This window comes from Cydia pomonella, chromosome 26, assembly GCF_033807575.1.
Source record: "Cydia pomonella isolate Wapato2018A chromosome 26, ilCydPomo1, whole genome shotgun sequence".
NCBI classification, from domain to species: domain Eukaryota; kingdom Metazoa; phylum Arthropoda; class Insecta; order Lepidoptera; family Tortricidae; genus Cydia; species Cydia pomonella.
Genome location: NC_084728.1, coordinates 2,784,710 through 2,805,421, shown reverse-complemented (window position 1 = coordinate 2,805,421; position 20,712 = coordinate 2,784,710). Strand labels below are relative to the sequence as shown.

Here is a 20,712-nt window from a genome sequence, read left to right as displayed (position 1 = left end):
ATTCAATAAGCATAACAAGATAAATGAAACCGCTCGGGATCAAACGTCGGCTGAACGCGTGCCGTGCTATCGTTTTGTCACTAATGAAAGGAAATTAAAAAAAAAACTGTTCTCATTTCAAAACTCGAAAGCGACCAATCGCAGCGGCGGAGCCTGATTGCGGGGCGTGACTACACTCATTACTTACGAGTGAGTAATCAAAGCGGATCCTCCTAAAATATACCCGTCTTTTTCTTATGCTTGAGTTCGAGTATGCGAGATAAGGATGGGAGCTTGATTGTGGAAAGCAATTTGGACGGATCGTTGATTCACAGCGTGTTTTAATATTTAATTTTATGGTCATATTAATGTTGTTATGAATAAGTTGATTCTATTATAGGGATTTATAGGGGGTTTAAATGGCGCTGGGTTAATGGATGGTACGTTTGGGGCTGTGTGTGAATTTAGTGTTAGAGACGGATAATTTGATGCTGGAGAGAAATGAGACGAGCGTGATGAGCGCTTTTATTTGTTTTATGACTTGTCATTTTTATAACATGGGAATGAACTTTGCATAGATATTACGTACTTTTGTCAATTTCAATATTTTTATCATACTTATTTTGTTTCTATAAATAGAAATATTTTAATTCAAGAAGGATTTGATATATAGATAACATGTCATAACAATTTTACCTATCATTAGCCGCAAAAGTGCATGGCGACTTATGAATTCATTCATAATTTAAAATGTAAGTAAGTACCTACTCCTACTAACATACAGAGATTATTAAAATACAATTAAAATAAAAGAAATGAAAATTAAATATAACATAAAAATGCAAATAAGATAAGTAACGTCAATAACACAATTGAGTACCTAAGCTGTCAATTAAATACTTATACAATATGTACGGTATGTATCATTTGTTATGGATCCTTAGTATCACAGATGGGTATGTTTTATGTATTTAATGATCTATTGTGTTTGTTATTGCTTTGAAATAAAGTATTCCACTCGCAATGTCAATTTGAGAAGCTAATAGATCCTACTTAGGGCTCTTCCATATTGTATGGCTTTACTGGGATTAGGTATACTGTAAATGTAGCAAATACATTTGATAAGTAAGGTGTTTTCGTTTTTTATATGTGTGAAAACTGAGTTATTATCAAAGTGAAGTGATTGTAAGTTTTAGGACTGATTTCGATTAAAAAAAAATAATGTAGTAAGTCAAATATAAATATAGCCCAACTGGGGAAGTACATCCACCTGACAGTTAACCGCAGCCAAATAACACTAGACCCTACTCCATTCACAGTTTTGTGATCCTGCCGGTGAACAAGGTTGCCAGAGCTCAACGAGGGTGGAGGGAGAACCTCTGGATTTGCAGGGCTCCATAGGCTACAAGGCGGGCCGTATGCTTGTTTTTGACCCACGTAGTATATAAAAAAAAACATATTTTTTAGCTAAACAACTTGAGGCTTTCATTAAAAAATCTGTTCAATGTTGACTTAAAGCATTCTTTAGGCCAGTTGATCAACTATCATGACGAACAGAAACCAAATCAAAACCTACTTACTTCCTATTTTATTAGGTATTGAAAGATACTTACATAAATCTTCCCTTACAGTACATTTCTCGAACGGTATTTATTAGGCTAATTAATACCGATTATCAGTCCAGAAACTGTCAAATCGCATGGGTTTCGAGAAATGGGCCCCCGTCGACAATATTTAGAGCAGGTTCACCACTAATTTATTGGGTAATTTACCAAATGTTTTTTTGTAATTTTACCAAATGTTTTTATGAAGAAAATACAGATTTAAGGAAGTAGATTTTATTCTACCATTGTGAAATAATCCTAATTATCACATTGTAAAAGGAATTTCAAGCATGTATTTGCGAGAAACGACTGCGAGACGAGAATAGAGACTGTAATTTTATGGTTATGGTGTCCAGCAGCCATCTTTGAAATAGGGATGTCTCCTGTATTTAAAATAAATTATTTCACACCATACACGAAATAAAGTACCACAAAAATATTAGAAAAATTACACCGCAGTTATTTTCAGACAAATTCTATGTAATAAATCCGAAAGAACTATAGGTAAAGTAGATAGGTTGACCGTGACGTCATTGTTCTATTTTCCGTATAGATTCCATTGTGGCTAGTCGTTTTTACAGTTCGAAAAAAGATACTGATTTGACTAACCAGTCAAGTACCCTATTGTAACTATTTAAAAATAAGTATTTCACACCATACATGAAATAAAGCACCAAAAATTTTTATTGAGAAACGTACACTGAAGTTATTTTTAGACACAATTTCTATTTTATAAATCGTATAAAGAGTAGGTAACTAACTTGTCACGTATAATGTTTCATATAAATTCAATATTAACATTAACAAATCGTTTTGACAGTTCAAAAAAAGATAATGATTTGACTAATAGTCAAAAACCCTGTTATAAGTAAGTGCAGGTCATGAATGTAGTGCGGTGGAGGGAAATAATTAAAAATTAATAAATATTATAGGACATTATTACACAAATTTAATAAGTCCCACAGTAAGCTCAATAAGGCTTGTGTTGAGGGTACTTAGACAACGATATATAATATATAAATATTTATAAATACTTAAATACATATAAAACACCCATGACTCAGGAACAAATATCCATGCTCATCACACAAATACACTAGGCCAAACCGGTCGTCAATAACCAAACGGGATAGTCAGTATATAACAAAGTGATCCTATAAGGGTTCCGTTTTTTTCTTTTGGGGTACGAAACGCTAAAAAAGTACAATTTTCTATCAAATTGCGTTATTTATATAAACGAAGTTTCGCGCTCGATATGCTTGCGTTTTCATTTAGACATGCCGTGTGACCCAGCCCCACAGAAAACTGCCTTGGTCTGTGCCATCCCCTTAGATTTTTTTATGTCTACGTGCTTGCCAACTACATATTTTTAAATGATATTATCTCCAATTTGCACATCTGTGCTTTTTTCTACGTCACTCATTATATCAGGGCCGGATTTAGGGGAGGGCAACCGGGGCTACTGCCCCGGGGCCTCCACAAAAGAGGGGGCCCCACAATAAAAAATTCGGAAAGTTTACCATTTTATTTGGAAAAAATTTGGGGCCAGGGGGCCTCCACTCCTTTATTGCCCGAGGCCTCCAGACCTCTAAATCCGGCATTGCATTATATCATTTATCTTTATTTTGGCTACTAGTAAAGACAGTCGTAATATCGAATCCTACAATTGTCTACTACTCAATTTACAAATACTTTGTTAGTAATAGATATGTATGTTAAGTCTTAATTAGGTACATTGTCCATGTATAATTCCCTCAAAATATAAATAAAATATATCTTCACCTAAAAATGAGAAAATTTGCAGCAAAAGTTATCCCGCGAGTAATAGCCGCAATCAATTTGGCGGAGGAGGAGTGGGAGGAAATTGTCCTCTAATGACGGCGCGGAGGGTTCAGATGAACTAGTCCACTTGCTTCAGATATACGAGTAGTATTTTTTTAGATAGTAACATTCATTAATTTATTTTTAACAATATTACAAACTAATGAAACTTTTTTACCAACTTATTTTTGGAAACTGTTATTTATAAAATAAATGGATAATTTTCTAGTACTGTAAAATAATATAGTGTAGATAATTTAAGGCGATTTCTGTAAATCTAAACATAAGCATGCATACGCTCACCATATCATAGTTAAATAAGTGTTAATTTCTCATGTAAGTGAATTGTAAATATTCTTATTAGAAAAATAAATTTCTTTAATACATATGATTTAATTATAAAATAACGATGGGAGGTCATGTCTACAAGAAATATATTTAAACTAGCAAAAAAAAAACCTTAATAGGTACAAACGTCAGAATATAAAATTAGTTTAAGTTAAGTTTAGCGAGATTGTTACATACAACAAAAATGAATTATTAAACATTGGTTTTAACTGAAAATATCTCGTCAACACTGTAAAAGCATCCCCTTAAAATAATAGTACATTACGATACAAGTGCGAAAAATAGGAAATTCGAAACGAGTGGCGATACATTAAAACACGACCGAAGGGAGTGTTTTAAATCGACACGAGTTGCGAATTACCTATTCGCACATGTATCGTACAACGTTTTACAGTACATATGGCTCTTTAAATGTTCGACACAGTAACGTAATATGCTAATTTTCGCACTAGTGCGGTAAAGTATAGTAGTATATGAACTGTAAATATTTTTTTAATTGTGTACTAGTTACATAATAATTAATGATCCGTGATGACAGATGCGTCCAGTTTTGTGGAAATTTTGTTAAAAATATGATAGCTTTCTGCCTTACACTGTACTTTGCTAATATAACATAAACACAATACGGAAAAATGTCCGTGACGGCGGGTATTAAAATTAATAAACGAACTCAGATTCACCTAATGAAAAGAAAAGGCAAAAATTCAATAACGTCAAAAATAGTATATTATTGCAGAAGCCGAATGGCAATTCGTGGATGAGATTTGATTTGGTCCGACGATGCGAAGATGAATCAATTATTCAAGCCCCAAGCAACACTCTAAAGTAACATCAAAAACAATTTCTCTACTTAATTATAAAGTTTAAGAGAATAGTGCACGGCCGCATCTCCATACAAATGAATAGACCCAATTTTCCTCTTTGGATTTTGACATTTCGTTTTGGATCTTAACATAGTTAGGTATATACATATTTAAATTTATGTACCTATATTAATTATGGCTATGTCCCGTTGTACGATTTTTTTCTATTTTTTGATTACTATAAAAGAAAATCCATACAACTTTTTAACGCTGTTACATAGGAGGGACGTAATAGATTTTTTTTCTGCTGACCGTCATAATATGATAGTTATATATCATAATACTTTATCATTTTGTGCCGATTGCATTGTATAAGTACTTCAATAAAAAAAACCTTACTACTCGTAAGTGGGCCATTTTAATGATATATGTTATCTATTTTGTGGAATTTTAATATTTATTCTACACAGAATCACACGTTCTTTCGATCCTAATAGTAGAAAAAATGTGTCCCAACGTTTTTATTTCCATTCCGTTATTTTTCATAGGCTTTATTTATTTGAAATATTAATCAGGCAACAAGGCCCATATTCCAAATACCTTACAGACTAACATATTTAGGTGACAAACCAGCGTGGCTCCATTGAATCGTCTGGTCTTAACTCTTGTGTCGGATTTTTATGTGACGGTAGCCGGAAATGAAAAAAAAAACGATTTTTTTTTTCCTATTAGGATCGAAAGAGCTCGTGATTCAATGTAATTTCAGTAGACAACATTTAAAAAATTCCATATTTGAAAATAAGTGTAGTGTAGATACAACTTTAAATAAAATGCCCAAAGTAAAGATGCCATACTAAGCGAAGCACAAAACGATGAATTCACTGAGTGCTGACACTGGCAAAACACTTTGATGACCACCAATTACCAGCGTGTACTATATCCACAAACACATCTCTGCGTCTCTCTTTAACTCACTCTAATCGATTACACCCAGCTCTTTCTAACGTCATACAATAGACTTCTTAATCATTTCCTTCCGAGAGCCAAACGGTTGATTCTCCTTTTTCTACTGAGCAAAAATCTACTTCAGAGTGAAGAAAAGACGGCTTAGACTCAAATATTAAAGGAGTTCAATCTCACTTAACTTACTTGAACAGAAAAATCGCTCTTAAATCATAACAATAAGGTTGATTATACAACAAAACGGTTTACAATATAAGATCTAAAGCAAACGAGAGGCGTGATAATGATAGCAGTATTAAGCCGCTAGTAATAGAGCTTATATTCGCCCAGCGAGTATTAATAAAATAAGTTTGAGTACACCCCGTATGTAGGCGTGGCGGTGTGGCTGAATGAGTAGCGCTTCGATCGCGCGACGGACGGACGTGTCGAAAATCGAATTCCGAATTCGATTTTCGAAATTTAGGCACATCACTATTCTAGTGAAATAAGTGTATTTTTCTTACAAAAATGACTGCGTGTTTAATAAAATAGGACTATTTATGTTAACATATTTTATTGTATCGTGTTTAAATTTACGAACAAATTATATTTTAGATCACAGACATTTTATGTGTTTCACAAAATTACTGGAAACTAAAGTGATTTTCATTTTTAAAAGTGTTAAAAGGGTGATTTTAAAATGGAACCACAAACAGTAGAAACGCAAGCGAAAAAACCAAAACCATTCTCCATAGACTCGATAATCGGTAACAATCGAAAATCGCCAGAAATCGACATCGAAAACCAATCTGATTCTAGAAATTCCGAGGAAGACGAGGAAGAAATGAATAGAATGCGATATTATTTCAATTCGCCGTTCATTCAGAATGGTGTGTCGATACCTTTTTTGTTAGGTTATGGGGAACCGTGGCTGTCTAGAGTTTTAGCGCCTGTGCCTGAGAGGGAAAGAGAAGAGAAAACTGAGAGTCCAGTTAGTGTGGGGAGTGAGGAGAGCGACGGAGGAGAGGATAATACGCAAGGTTTGTTTATTTTAACTTTATTTTATTTAGAATAAAACTGTTTTCAGTTTTGTACCTATAGGCTACTCCAAGTTGCAGTAGCGCCATGGCTACGCCCGACATCAGACATAGTATTAAAAATTGGATAAGTAAACTGTAAATGGTTTCCTAGACACGTTTTACGGTTAGCATAACATTGGTTTTGAGTCATCAGGTCATCACTATACTACTATAGTCTGTCAAGACATTTCCGTCAGTAGAAAATAGTGGCAAATTTAAAAAAGTGGGTGCGAAGGATTATCGTCCCATAGAAAATTCAAATTTCGCGCCTTTTTCTACTGAAAAAGTTCTTTGACAGACTGTACTTTAACATTTATATACTAAACTAAGTAATATGGCCAGTAAGCATCGTAACCAGGCCATAAAACCCAAAAAAATTAACTACTTAAGATGAACTATATTAAATGACATTTTTGTATCTAAGATAAGACAAATAGCCAGATATAAATTTAGGGTAGGTAACTTTAATTCGAAATTATTAATTAACCCAAATTTACCTAATCCGACGGACGGGCCTCCAGCCGACTACACATTGAAATTAAAATAATTTTTATTCGTCAAAATAAACATTCAAATAAGTTTTCAAAAGTAATGAAATTTTTTTATTTATTATTTTAGATTTTTAATGATTTTTATTACATTAATTTGGATTTGAATTGGTTTGATTTATTTGGTATTTCATAGTTAGTATTTTCCTCGCGTTGGTGTGGTGAAAAATTTTGTGATTCACTCGGAGACAAAGTTTGTTTAGCCCTCGTGTCTTGAAACCCGCGCGACGGTGAAGATTCCACTCCTGGAACTTGTCTTATTTTTTCTTAGAAGGGGTGGGAGGAGTTTTCATAGTTCTTATGTAAGACCACAAATATGCGAAAATATTCAAACTTCTTTGAAATTAAGACGTTTAAAATAATTTAAATAATACTTCTACACTCTATGTTTGATGGAAACACGGTGCAGAGTTAGCTTAGACGGGCTCCAGTACCTTAGTAGGAACTAATAAACGTTCCAAAAATATTTTATTTTAGTAAACACAAAGACAAACGAAACTTGTATTAATTTTTCCCTTTATCAACTAGTTATCGGAACATAAAAAAACTAATATACTAAGTCACTATAGAACTGCTACTTATGTATCCGGAAACCCAAAACCCGGAAAAAAACCAGAAATAAAAAAGTTTTTGGCAAAAAATTCATTTTTGGTACAAGCTTTTATCTCTGACTGTACTTTTTTCCACAGGCAACTAATACTTATTGAGGCAATTCTAAAAAACCCAAACACAATTAGATTGCGTTGCTTTATCACAGAGTTCCTATGGCTACCTCCTGTCTCCATCATCAGATCAGCTCGATGGTACCATAATATTGCATTGTCACCCGACTTACATATGTATGCAAATTTTCAGCTTCATCGGAAACCGGGAAGTGGGTCAAATATAACTTGCAAGATTTGTCCCATACATACTAACAGGGCAAGTTAAATAAAAGCTTGTAAAAATAACAAACAGCTATAACTATAAATGGTTTTATATTTGTTCACCAAGATGAATGCACTTTTTCCATTCTGATCTTTGTATACAAAACAACCTTTGTGTACGCAAAAATGGCTTTTACTCAAGTTTTTTTTTGAACCAAATGTTAATGTAATATCTTACAAATGCTCATCATACTATTGCTAAGAGATGCCTCTATCTTGCGATATGTACGATGACATGACCATCTTGCATTATGAGTTCGCGCACAGCATCTACATTTTGTGATTTTTGTGGGATAACAGCCGGATTTGAGCGTTTTTTTTTAATTCGTCCGTAAGCATGGCGACCACAATTTAACTCACTAAAACTCTTCATCCTCGCGTTGTTCCGGCATATTGCCACGGGTCATGGGAGCCTAGGGTCCGCTTGGCAACTAATCCCAAGATTTGGCGTAGGCACTAGTTACACCTGACCTTCCAAAGAGGGTAAAACTAGGCCTTGTGGGGATTAGTTCGATTTCAATTTAACTCACTAAAACATTGACACAAATAGACTTTGGATGGGACATACCTATATACTGCCCAACCGCCGAAAAAGTCGATCCATGCACTATTTTTGAGATTACTCACGCCGAAAATCGTAAAAAAATCATCGCACGAAAATTTTCACAAGTAAAGCCGTTGAAGATGAAACATGTTTTTTTTTTAATGATGCTACAATGTAAAATAGAAATACAATTGATAGATATATGAAACAAACTGTTCTATTTCTATTTCCATTTTTGTTTTTTTTTTCTCTCTCTATAGGACATCGGTTCTACCGTTATCTACAACTTCTTTCCTTTTCATACCTTCTTTATATCGTACTCAAATCAACAAGGGTAACCCATTAGCCACGCATGATTTGTACTCCAGTCAACAAGGACCCTAGTCCGATTAGTGCCGCTCCTCGATCGTTCGATTTCACGCCACTCGATGCATCTGCGCCGTGAAATTGACAGAAATTTGTCACAAACTGTTCAAATATGACAGTGACAGCTGCCTGTTGAGATTTCTTGACATTTTAAATGTGTGCAGGCAGGGAATTAGAAAATTTGTAGGTAATATGTATGTGAGATACAAGTTAAAATCTTGACATAATCATAAATAACTAATCTTTATTTTTTAATAATCAACATTTTGACTTTACAATAACTAGCATAAAACTACAATAGGCCCTTGAGGCGTTGTACCAAGGATGCTGGCCGTATTTCCTCGTTGTATCGCAATACTGGTACGTTGTGCGAGGAAGCCGCCAGCTCTTCGGTCACCAGTTACGTCAATCAAACGCTTCTCGATTTCTGCAAAAAACTTGGGACCCCATGGACCTATGGTTTCAACGCCAAATGGTACAAAAATCTTATTTTTAAAATAATTGTGAAATTTCCTGAGGTGTGATTACCGTTACCGTTACCTATACAGGTGGCAAGAAATACGTTGACAATGAATTTTTAGGAATATTTTTCTTATTTATATATTTTTTTTTACAAAATGTCATTAAAATAAAAATACCTACCTATACAATCATATAAAACATATTTGAAACCGTGTCTATTGCGAATTTATTGTGTTACCTTTATTGTATGTATATATGTATATACTTTATTGTACATAGAAATAATTGTATTTGTTATTGTAGGTAATATGCCTACTTGAATAATAAACTATCTTTATCTTTATTTCCGACGTTTCGACATAGATTTCACTGGTCGTGGTTAGCGATGGGCAATTCCGGAAACATTTCACATATTTCCTTAACGGTGACATATTTCAACTGTTGAAAATTACATATTTGACAGGAAATGTTTCTGATAGAATGTTACCGAATAAATTTCACTTAAATATCATGTAACTTCGAGCAACACTGGCTTCCGACACGTCGTAAGGAAGGATCCTAAGCGATATCTTACCGTACAAATCTTTCTGCCATTTTTTGCGGGGGGAAACGTGCACACAGTCGCACTTCTCACTCACTACATACAAAATCCAATCTGCAATGACGACACCAATACATAGAAAATGATACACGTCAAAGACCAATCTTGCACACTTCGATCTCCTTTTGTGTACGGACGAGTCACAACATGCACCGCCATAGGCACAGTTGTGCCTATGCTTTGGCAGAGGGGAAATAGTATGAATGCTGTCTCCCTTCCCTGTGTTGCTCGAAGTCATGTAACCTATCGTCAGTAGAACGGATTGTCATCGAAAAATTCGAAATTAGATGACAGTAGCCGCGTGGCTCAGGGGTAATCGTATCCGGTTGTTACACGGTGGATGGAAGTTCAAGACCACCTTACGCTGCGTCCTATTTCCTTTTTTTCACATCTGCTATGGTTTTGCTTCGTATGCATATATTAAATTTCATTTTACTCTCCCATATTCTTCGCTTAGCGTTTCATTCTATTTGACATGCTGTAATTCCGATATAAAAAAATTGTGAACAGTTTTGAGACAGGAAAGCCGGCAGAGGCAGAGCTTTAATTATATATCTAAACATATTATAATATCAAAGGCGCCCCGTAGCGTTTACTTACCGAAACTTACATGAAATTTAAGTGTAAGTTTCACTTTGGAAACTTACAAGTTGCCCATCACTAGTTGTGGTCGCGGATAACTAATGTCCCAGCAAAATGACAAAACAGAGATTTGTGGAGAGCTGGAGAGTCACGACAGGGGCAGCCCAACCCGTGCAAGTGTTAAGTAAACGTCATAATATCATAGAAGTTTCACGTTTAAAATAGCACCTGCGGTGGCAGGATGGTTCCGTTTTTATCACTTGCCACTATGCCCGTCACTTTCGCGCTTACATACTCGTTAGAACGTGACAGGCATGGTGACAAATGATAAAGAACCGACCATCTTAGCAATACTGATCTGTCACTGAACGATTTGACTTTAATCTACATTATTTGATCATGTAATGTTTTCATCTACCATCAACTGGCTTAAGGAGCCATTTGAGGGTAGATTTTGTTTACTTTTATTTAAATACCTAAAGATACAGAGACCCGATGATAACATGATCAGTGAAACCTGCGTCGAAACGTCGGAAATAAAAATAAATTTGTTTTAAAAACGGTTTTAAATATGTTTTAAAAGTGTTCAAAACGCTAAAGTTTGAAATGTTATATTACAATCATTTAACTGAAACGAAACGTATCTTCCAAATGTTACCTTTACCTTTGATACACAAACGTAACGTTTGTTAATATTATCAACAAAAGAAAAAAATGTAGACGTGTTTTTCGGCCAACGTGTAAATTATGATTATAATAATTCCGTCATAGGTAGATGTCAATTTTGAGAGTGAACCAGGACACCATATTCCGTCGGCAGACCATTTATCTTTGATAGTATCTACTGTATGTGATTGCATGAATTCTATAGTAATTTAAATTGTATTTTTTCTTATTTAATTAATGTTAATTACAAGATGTAATGTTAAAAAAAATTCAATTATTAACGTATTATACAATAATATTTGGATCCGGGTCCGGGTACGTCCTTAAACTTGGCCCCGTGTATAAATGGTGGGTGTCAAGTGCGGTTTCAAGGGATTTTCCCCCAAGAACACTCTGGTTTTGAGCTCTTTACTCCCTTGGGGACTGGTTACAGTCAACATCAATAGTACCGGATGAAACAACACGCCAAAAGTATGTAAGTATAGTGTCATTCACGACAACGCGAGCCTTGACTCGCATTGACATGTTATTAAAGGTTAGATTTGACATATCTGCGCGTCATCTTGGATGACACGAACTATTTACCTCAAAAAATAAATCGCGCCTCGATTCGCGCTCGAGTGTGGAGGGCCCTCAAGAAAAGTTTCATTTTACTTATAGCAACCGTGACTACTATCTAAAAAACAAAAAACTAAATTAAATCCATTATAATTTATACAACATGCAACAAAAATGCATTTCGTACGCAACAGAATCTTTAACCAATACGTGACACCCGCACGCCACAAATAAAAATATTTCCACAGAAAACCGGTGTGAAAATGCCTACGTGACCGCCATTTTGGCTAGTGATGTCCGTTTATCGAAAATTCACCGATAAATTACCGATTCGTATCAAACTGCATCGAATCGTTCACACGCGATTTAACTTTGCCGCTTTTTTGAATTCGAAATTTAAATTCAGAACGCGAGCTCTATGCTTCCACAAACATTAGCAATGCTATTTGAATTTAGACTTTATTTTTAGAAAGTTAAAGTGCATTTTCGCTTAGGCTGGGTTGGTATGAAGGTTGTAATATTTTTACAATTCATTTGGCGCGTTCGATAACTGTCAATCTCTGTTGCGTCGGCCATAAGAAATAAATAATAATATATTTATTTGCGAAAGGGGATCGGTTTTACGGCGGGTTTTTCGTGGAAATTGCATAAATGTGTGGTGTGGAATGTTAATAGAGTTAAAATGGGTTTTATCGGTTTAAATTCTTTGTCACTCACTCTGATTGAATGATCGAGATCGCAATCCGTCTTATTGATTGCCCAAAAACTTATTTTATCAATGGCATTGAGGTTTTTTAGTACGCAAATCACGTGTTAGTACCGTTTTTGGGACGTCTAATGATTGATTTTTATGCAGAAACTCCAAATGATTCTCTTTTTAATTCTGTATTTTAGATACAACTGGAGATTTGTGATTTTTAGTAGCTAACAACAGTGACAAATAAAAACAAAATTAAACGATTGCTGTTTGAACTTAATATTAATTTTTAAAATATTGTATTTATTATAATAAGTTACCTAATTATTCTAACATATAATTAAAATATTTGCGACAATTTCATACAGATCAACCTAGCTCCAAATTAATCAGAGCTACTATGGTTACTAGCCGACGATATAATTAAATAAATATATACTTAGACACCTTACATAGTCAACAGACAACATCAATAACTCATATTATGCCCACAAATAAATGCCCTTACCGGGATTCGAACTCAGGACCCATAACACAAGGGACAAGATAATATTAATGGACAGGATAATATTAATTTTTAAAATATTGTATTTATTATAATAAGTTACCTAATTATTCTAACATATAATTAAAATATTTGCGACAATTTCATACAGATCAACCTAGCTCCAAATTAATCAGAGCTACTATGGTTACTAGCCGACGATATAATTAAATAAATATATACTTAGACACCTTACATAGTCAACAGACAACATCAATAACTCATATTATGCCCACAAATAAATGCCCTTACCGGGATTCGAACTCAGGACCCACAGCTTCGTAGGCAGGGTGACTTCCGACTTCCAGGATATATGGACATGTTTCAGTCATGGTTAAAATTTGAAATTTTCTGTAAAGTGTAACAATCTGAAATCAGGAAAACTTATCAGTGAATAAAGTGAGATGGGTTACACGTTGATTTATTGATTATTTATTTGTCAATAGTGGGTTTACAAAGAGGTCTTCAAACTATTTACAATGTGTAACTTCATATGATCTCCACATTGTGCCTACAAACTGGCATACAAATATTAATTTAACTAGCCCAAGTTCAGTATTTATTTACAATAACAATATACATAATGGATATATACAGATGATTACTATAACTAGCTTATATCTAAAATAGGCCCTTGAGGCATTGTACCAAGGATGCTGGCGACATTTCCTCGCAATCGCTGAGCTGGCTTCCTCGCACAACGTATCCGACGTTGTGCGAGGAAGCCGCCAGCTCTTCGGTCACCAGTTACGTCAACCAGACTTTTCGCGATTTCTCCAAAAAACTTGTGCGCGCTGGAACAACTAGCCTTATTTTATTACATGCAAATAATATAATAATTAAGGAACTTGCCCACAGTGTAAAAACATTTCTCACGCAGCCAAGCTTTCATCATTTTCTTAATTACTGTATTTTTTTCCCTTTAAATATAGAGACGCCGGTTTCAAATCAAACAAAAAAATCGGAAGTAAATGTTCTGAAAATAGAAGTCCCTATTTGATCAATCTCGTAATCGCAGACGTCATCACTCCATCTCCAGAGACGTCGACTGGGCGGAGCGCTGACGAGACGAGGTCCGTTTTTATAGAGGATTGGTAAAAAACGTCAAGTCCGAAATTGTAGCCGCAGATTCTGTAGTAAATAATTTAGCCATGTCTCCTCGTATTGTAATATTATTAAAGGTAAGATTTGATAAAGCTGCGCGATTTTGATAGTCCCGACGGTACGCGTGTTATTTAAAACGTAATTTTTTATGAAATTATGACGTTTGCTTGACACTTGCACAGGCTGGGCTATCAAAATCATTGCTAACTTATCTTGGTCTGACTCTAGTTGACTTTTTTAAATTTTTTACATGAAGATATAACAATTAAAAAGGATTATTCTGCTAATAATAAATCAACAATTACAAAAGAAATATCCAAACTAACAGGGAGTAAGCCTGCTTTTTTTTATATACCACGACGGTGGCAGACAAGCATACGGCCCGCCTGATGTAAGCAGTCACCGCAGCCAACTGTTTTCTACCGCCAACTTTAAATCCATTAGGTAGTGCATCAGAGAAAGAGGCGGACTCTTAAAGGAGCTCGAAACATCGGGGTGTCTTCTAAATTCATTAATACGCTGTAGAGTCCTTTTTAATTATTTTATTTAATGTAAACATTTAATAAATGACGACCGGTTTGGCCTAGTGGCCAGTGACCCTGCCTACGAAGCTGATGGTCCCGGGTTCAAATCCTGGTAAGGGCATGTATTCGTGTGATGAGCATGGATATTTGTTCCTGAGTCATGGGTGTTTTCTATGTATTTAAGTATTTATAAATATTTATATATTATATTTATCGTTTTCTAAGTACCCTCAACACAAGCCTTATTGAGCTTACTGTGGGACTTAGTCAATTTGGTTAATAATGTTCTATAATATTTATTTATTTATTTTTAATAAATGTCAACTACGCTACATTTTCATACACATCCGCTAGAAGGTATAGGTTCGGAGTAAAAGAACTCCCTACTTCATGAACAACTGCTAACTAAGCTTTTTTTGACATTCATTTAACCTAAAATAAACAAAATCAAAACAGACACAAATGACCCGAACACCACAACAATTGACAGACGATTTGTTTTTTTTTATCACAAAAAACCTCAATTTCGTCACCCTCATAACCGCTAAAATGCTGACCAAGATTTAGTCGAGCCCTATCAAAAGAAACCAAACCATTATCAGTCTTATATTTGAAGAAATAAGGTCTACTCAAAAATGTTACACTGATAGGTCTGTCTCGCTGTTCCAATCTCGGTTTACTGCAATTTAATCGGTTATTTAGTTTTATTAGTTCGATTTTATCGGACTTTATTTGAGTATCGTGGCCTAGGGGCAGTGATTCCAGGAAGCCACTTTGCCATTTGGTCCAACTTAGAACTTACTCAGGAAGCCATTTTGAGAATAAATATTGAATTCTTCTATAATATGAAGATTTAGGAGGAAATAGGAAATACTTAATTTATGTCAAAAAATAAGTAGCTGCTAAGTGGAGTACACTGTAAAACAACAGTAGGTATCAACTTGTAAATATCAGGGGGCTTACCGCGAAAATCTTTCTCTTTTACTGTCATTAAAACATAATTAGAGTGACAGAGAAAAATGCCCGCAGTTGACGAACTTCGATTTTCGTGGTTACAGCCCATATTTCTCTACAATTCAGAATAGGTACCAGTTTAGCTTTAATTTACTCAACATTGTGCATGGTTCCTCGATAGTTATAATATTTTCTAAATCCGTCGAACTATTTAGCACAAAATATTGTCGGGGTATGGAAAGAGAACTAGGAATTTTAGGGACCTTGGTCATTTGTTACTAATCGCCGTATGTTCTTTATTTTAGTACTCAATAACCCTCTCTTCCCCAGGAAACGACTCCGAGCCCGACCAAGAGGACTCAACAGACCGTCGCGAGAGCAAAGCGAGGCGCCGGCGCACGGCCTTCACTTCCGAACAGCTGTTGGAGTTAGAGCGAGAGTTCCACGCCAAGAAGTACCTGAGTCTGACAGAGAGGTCGCAGATCGCGGCGGCGCTCAAACTTAGTGAAGTACAGGTTGGCATCTTTCTCATCTTATTGCTTTTCCCTAACGGTGTCCACTTTTGGTCACATAATCAGGGATGTCGTTATAAAAGCGACTGCCAACTGACCTTTATAACCCACAGGAATAGTAGTAAGTAGTAAACTCTTTATTGTACAAAAATACATATTAAAAGTAACATACAATTAACAAGGTACCAGAATTAGACAAAGGATATAAATACATACATAAGTAGTTTCCTCATGAAACTGTTTTCCTTCACTGTATTTTGTACAAAAGATCTTAGCCTTAATGTGCCAAAGATAATTTTCAAAGATTAAAATATTTTCGGTATTTTTTTCTGTACGTTTATTGCCAAAGTTTCTTAGTTAGTTTCTATTTATATGACACTTAAAATAGACTCCAATGAATGACGTAAATGTGAAATAAAACAGTCGTCAACAGTTAAGAACATCGAGTACTAATCCCTATTCTGAACGAGAACTTTCTAAGTGGAAACTTGCAGCAGAATTTTCTCATGGAAGTTTCCAGAAATTGCGGAAATTTTGAGAATATTCTGCAACTTGCACATTAGTAATCTTAGCGCTTTTTCCTAACGGAGTTTTGTGGGCTGGGGTCCACTTTTGGTCACGTAATCCCAAGAATAGACGCAGGCAGGTCTTTAAAATTTTTACACATTATTAATTTATAGAAACGGGACTTAATCGCGTATTAAGTTTTAAATTTACATCCCACGTTTCGAGGACGGCGTTGTTCCCGTGGTCTCGGAGAAAACTGGCTAATGTTCACATCAACACATTCTAGCCGCCCGAGTTTTTCTCACACATAGTCTTGTTTACTAAAGCGACTGCTAACTAATCTTCTAACCCACAGGAAAACTAGTTACCTCATGAAATTGTTTTGTTTTTTTTCACTGAACAACAACTAATAGATATAAGATGGAATTTTGTACGAAATTTCTGAGACATTCTTTAATGATGCCAACCAAGTGAAATAAAATGCGAAGAAATTTAAAGGAATATAAAATATATAGTTAAATTCCTTATTGTGGGTAGTACTAATAATTGAGCTTGGGTGTCTTATGTTAGGGCCACCTGACCTATATGTTAATGATGATAATGGTACAGAGTTTGAGCCTAATATCTCTGTTCTCAAAGCTCGTATGAAAATCTAGTATGTATGTACGTTCGCGTTTAAAAGGAATATTCAACCTACCATACTTATTTCCAAATTTTTTGCAGGTCAAAATATGGTTCCAAAACCGTCGCGCGAAATGGAAACGCGTGAAAGCCGGTCTCGCCTCCGGCAGTCACTCGGGGAAAACCACGGGCACCAAGATAGTCGTTCCCATACCCGTGCACGTCAACCGCTTTGCCGTACGAACACAACACCACCAGATGGAAAAACAACAGTTCAGACTCGACAGGAACCAACCTTGCAGCCTTTTACAATCCCAAACCTCAGCGTTCTCGAAAAACGACACTTTTTTAAAAGAATCGAATCCGTTTTTGAAAGAATCGAGTTTACCGAGCCCGTTTTTGAAAAACGAATCGGTAATATCGATGGGGCGCAGCACTATGTATGACGCGAGCATGTCCGCTAGGTTGGCAAGCTTGAGTCAAGCAGCCAATTTGAGGTTTGGAAATCAAAATGGCCGACCTAGCTAGTCTGGGATTTGCAATAGATACAGGCTGATTTTCTTTGGTAATGAAGATTCATCAATAAACTATTATCACTGAAGCATTGTGCATGCGATAATTAATTACCTTCTTGCTAATTTTGCTACAGTTTATAGCATTTAAATTAATAATACCTAATGCTAAAATATCAGTCGTTGTATGGATAGTGTTTCAGCGAAAATATGTTAAGACAACGAAATTATATCGTATTTTTACAAAATGGTTGTTTCAAATCGAGTCCAGTTCTTGAAAGCTTAGTACAGAGTTCCCACTGCCTAACAATACCGAAAGCAATTGGTAGAACGGCATAAAGGCGTTCAGCTTTCAAACAGGTTGTCATTGATAACAATATATATATGCAAAGGTGTGTGTGAAGGCTGTAAAGTCCTCGTCCACACTGTGCTAGTGTGAAATGTAATGTACAGTCGCTATCAGATATATTGGAACGGCCAAGGTGCTCACAAATTTCTGGACACACCTCTTTTTTCAAGGCCTTAGAGTACGTGTTTAGATATTTATGAGCTCGGCCGCTCCTATATATCTGATGAGTGATGACTGATGGCGACTATTAGAGGTACTCCAAACCCTCTTACACTTTCTATGAGCAGATGCCGAAATATCCAGCAATTGGTCAAATACATATATAGGCCAGTAATAATACCTAAAGATGATAACTTAATAACGTCAACAGACGACCACTTGAAAAGTGCCATATATTGAACCTTGCTTGTATCAAAATAAGCTTGATTTCTGTTTAATTATTTGCTTGCAAATAGTAAGTTGTCGTTGTCACCTGTCAAATATGAGAAAATCAATGTTTGACAGCTGAATCGTCAATTCTGGCCACACTTGAAAGAAAAGTCACTTTAAAGAGGTTTAATATTCCGTAATATGGAGGGTAGAGTAAAATAGCGCCACCGGAGAGATTTCGAACTATTATTTTCAGCTGCCAGCTGGACACTTTTGCAACAGATTTTTCCATTAGAGATTGTTCTCCTTACCTCTACCCTCCATATTCCGAAGTAATAAATAAATAGGCTTAAATATCTAGTAGGTCCAGTCGTCTGCATAATATAGTCTGTCAAACAACTGTCAGTAGAAAAAGGCACGAAATTCAAATTTTATACGGGACGCTAACCCTCGCGCTTACATTTTTTAAATGTGCCGCCTTTTTCTACTGACGGAAATGGCTTGACAGACTATATGTTAATCTTCGAAGGCCACAAAAATATTTGACACGCTCTTATGGCTTATGAATAAGATCATGACAGATATTTTTGCGGCCTTTGTTGTGTAACATATTATTGCTGTACTTGGAATAACGAGGAAACAACCTGCTTAAAGAAATCAATAAATAAAATAATAGGTATTATGTGGATTTATTAAAAGTCGGCCTGCTAAGGTTAAAATACTATAATAAAGGACCATGGGCAGAAATGTCCCCACCCACCAACAGAAACAAAACATGTCTCATTCAATAGATCTTGGCAATCTGATGATTTGTTACTATGACGAGGATCGCCCTATGTATGGGGTTTTCTTGGAAAACTGTATTTTGTTTTTATATATTTTTCGCTCATTTCATTGAAAATTGCAGGCAGGTCATAGGGCGATCCGCGTCATAGTAACAAATCATCAGGTTGCCAAGACCTATTGAATGAGACATGTTTCGTTTCTGTTGGTGGGTGGGGACCAATGAGCGGAATTCTTCATAGCAAAAATCAAACTGTCAGAGGGATTGACCTAACTGTTTTATCGACTTATCGATAAATATTTGTCACTTAACGAAACAAAGTTAAAGTAATGAAATTAGACTTTTGGATATACATTCAAACAAATTAACGGTGTCCCTAATTAGCTGACTGCCACTGTATTTTGGTATAATAGTAAAGAATAAAACAGAATAGTACATTACGATACAAGTGCGAAAAATAGGAAATTCGAAACGAGTGGCGGTAAATTAAAACACGACCGAAGGGAGTGTTTTAAATCGACACGAGTTGCGAATTACCTATTCGCACATGTATCGTACAACGTTTTACAGTACATATGGCCCTTTAAATGTTCGACACAGTAACGTAATATGCTACTTCTCGCACTAGTGCTATAAAGTGCTGTACTGTAAAATAAATTTTATGATGTAAATGAACGTAACATTTAGAGCAATATATTGTCGAAGAATCTTCTTTGAAACTGAAATAAGAATCTTTCTGTATCCATTTTTTTATTGTTTTCTTTTAGGATTAACCATTTTAGTAACACGGCACGGAAATCACTCATGAAAACTCAAGTGACATAAATGACATATGTGACGCTGACATGATTTACTTTAATACGGAGATGCAAGTTGCTTATCAAAGAGGTCAAATGTTACAGAATAATCTTTTAAGTTGATTATGGATACCTAATGCGATATTATTCCGTAACATCGATAAGTCGATAAAACAGTTAGGTCAATCCCTCTGACAGTTTGATTTTTGCTATGAAGAATTCCGCTCATTGTTGGGGACAGTGCCCATACAAATTTGCCCATGGTCCTTTGTGTTTATAAATCATTGCAAATATATTGTAAGTACGTTGGAAAACTATTAATTGTAAATTACTATTTATAAGCAATGCCTATCTATATTGTAACGGAAAGTAATAATTAGATAATAAAACGTGTGATAAAATTAAAGTAGTTTTTTTCTTATTACCTATAATCTATAATATAATACTAGTGATAGTGACTTTGTAAGCTGTAGATCTCTAGATACCCCTTGGCTCCACAATTTTGAAAAAAAACAACCAAAAACTGAATCGACGAAAGTGTACATATATATTTATCCAACCTGCAAAATTCCATGAGAATCAGTTGAGAAATGCGACCTGTAGAGTTGA

The 20,712-nt window shown here is 35.3% G+C and overlaps 1 protein-coding gene across 1 annotated transcript; it reads left to right on the top strand.

The window, feature by feature from the left end:
- Positions 1-4,363: 4,363 nt before the first annotated feature.
- Positions 4,364-20,509, top strand: LOC133532057 (homeobox protein ceh-30-like). Its single transcript, XM_061870548.1, has 3 exons — positions 4,364-6,537; positions 15,983-16,167; positions 17,395-20,509. The coding sequence occupies exons 1-3, from the start codon at positions 6,198-6,200 to the stop codon at positions 17,818-17,820; spliced, it is 951 nt and encodes a 316-aa protein (XP_061726532.1). The 5' UTR covers positions 4,364-6,197; the 3' UTR covers positions 17,821-20,509.
- Positions 20,510-20,712: the final 203 nt, after the last annotated feature.

Excerpts from the sequence above, each read along its gene's own strand:
- LOC133532057 (XM_061870548.1), top strand. The coding sequence starts at position 6,198 with ATGGAACCACAAACAGTAGAAACGCAAGCGAAAAAACCAAAACCATTC. Across the intron at positions 6,538-15,982 it reads AGGAGAGGATAATACGCAAG|GAAACGACTCCGAGCCCGAC; the intron begins GTTTGTTTATTT and ends TCTCTTCCCCAG. Across the intron at positions 16,168-17,394 it reads TCAAACTTAGTGAAGTACAG|GTCAAAATATGGTTCCAAAA; the intron begins GTTGGCATCTTT and ends AATTTTTTGCAG.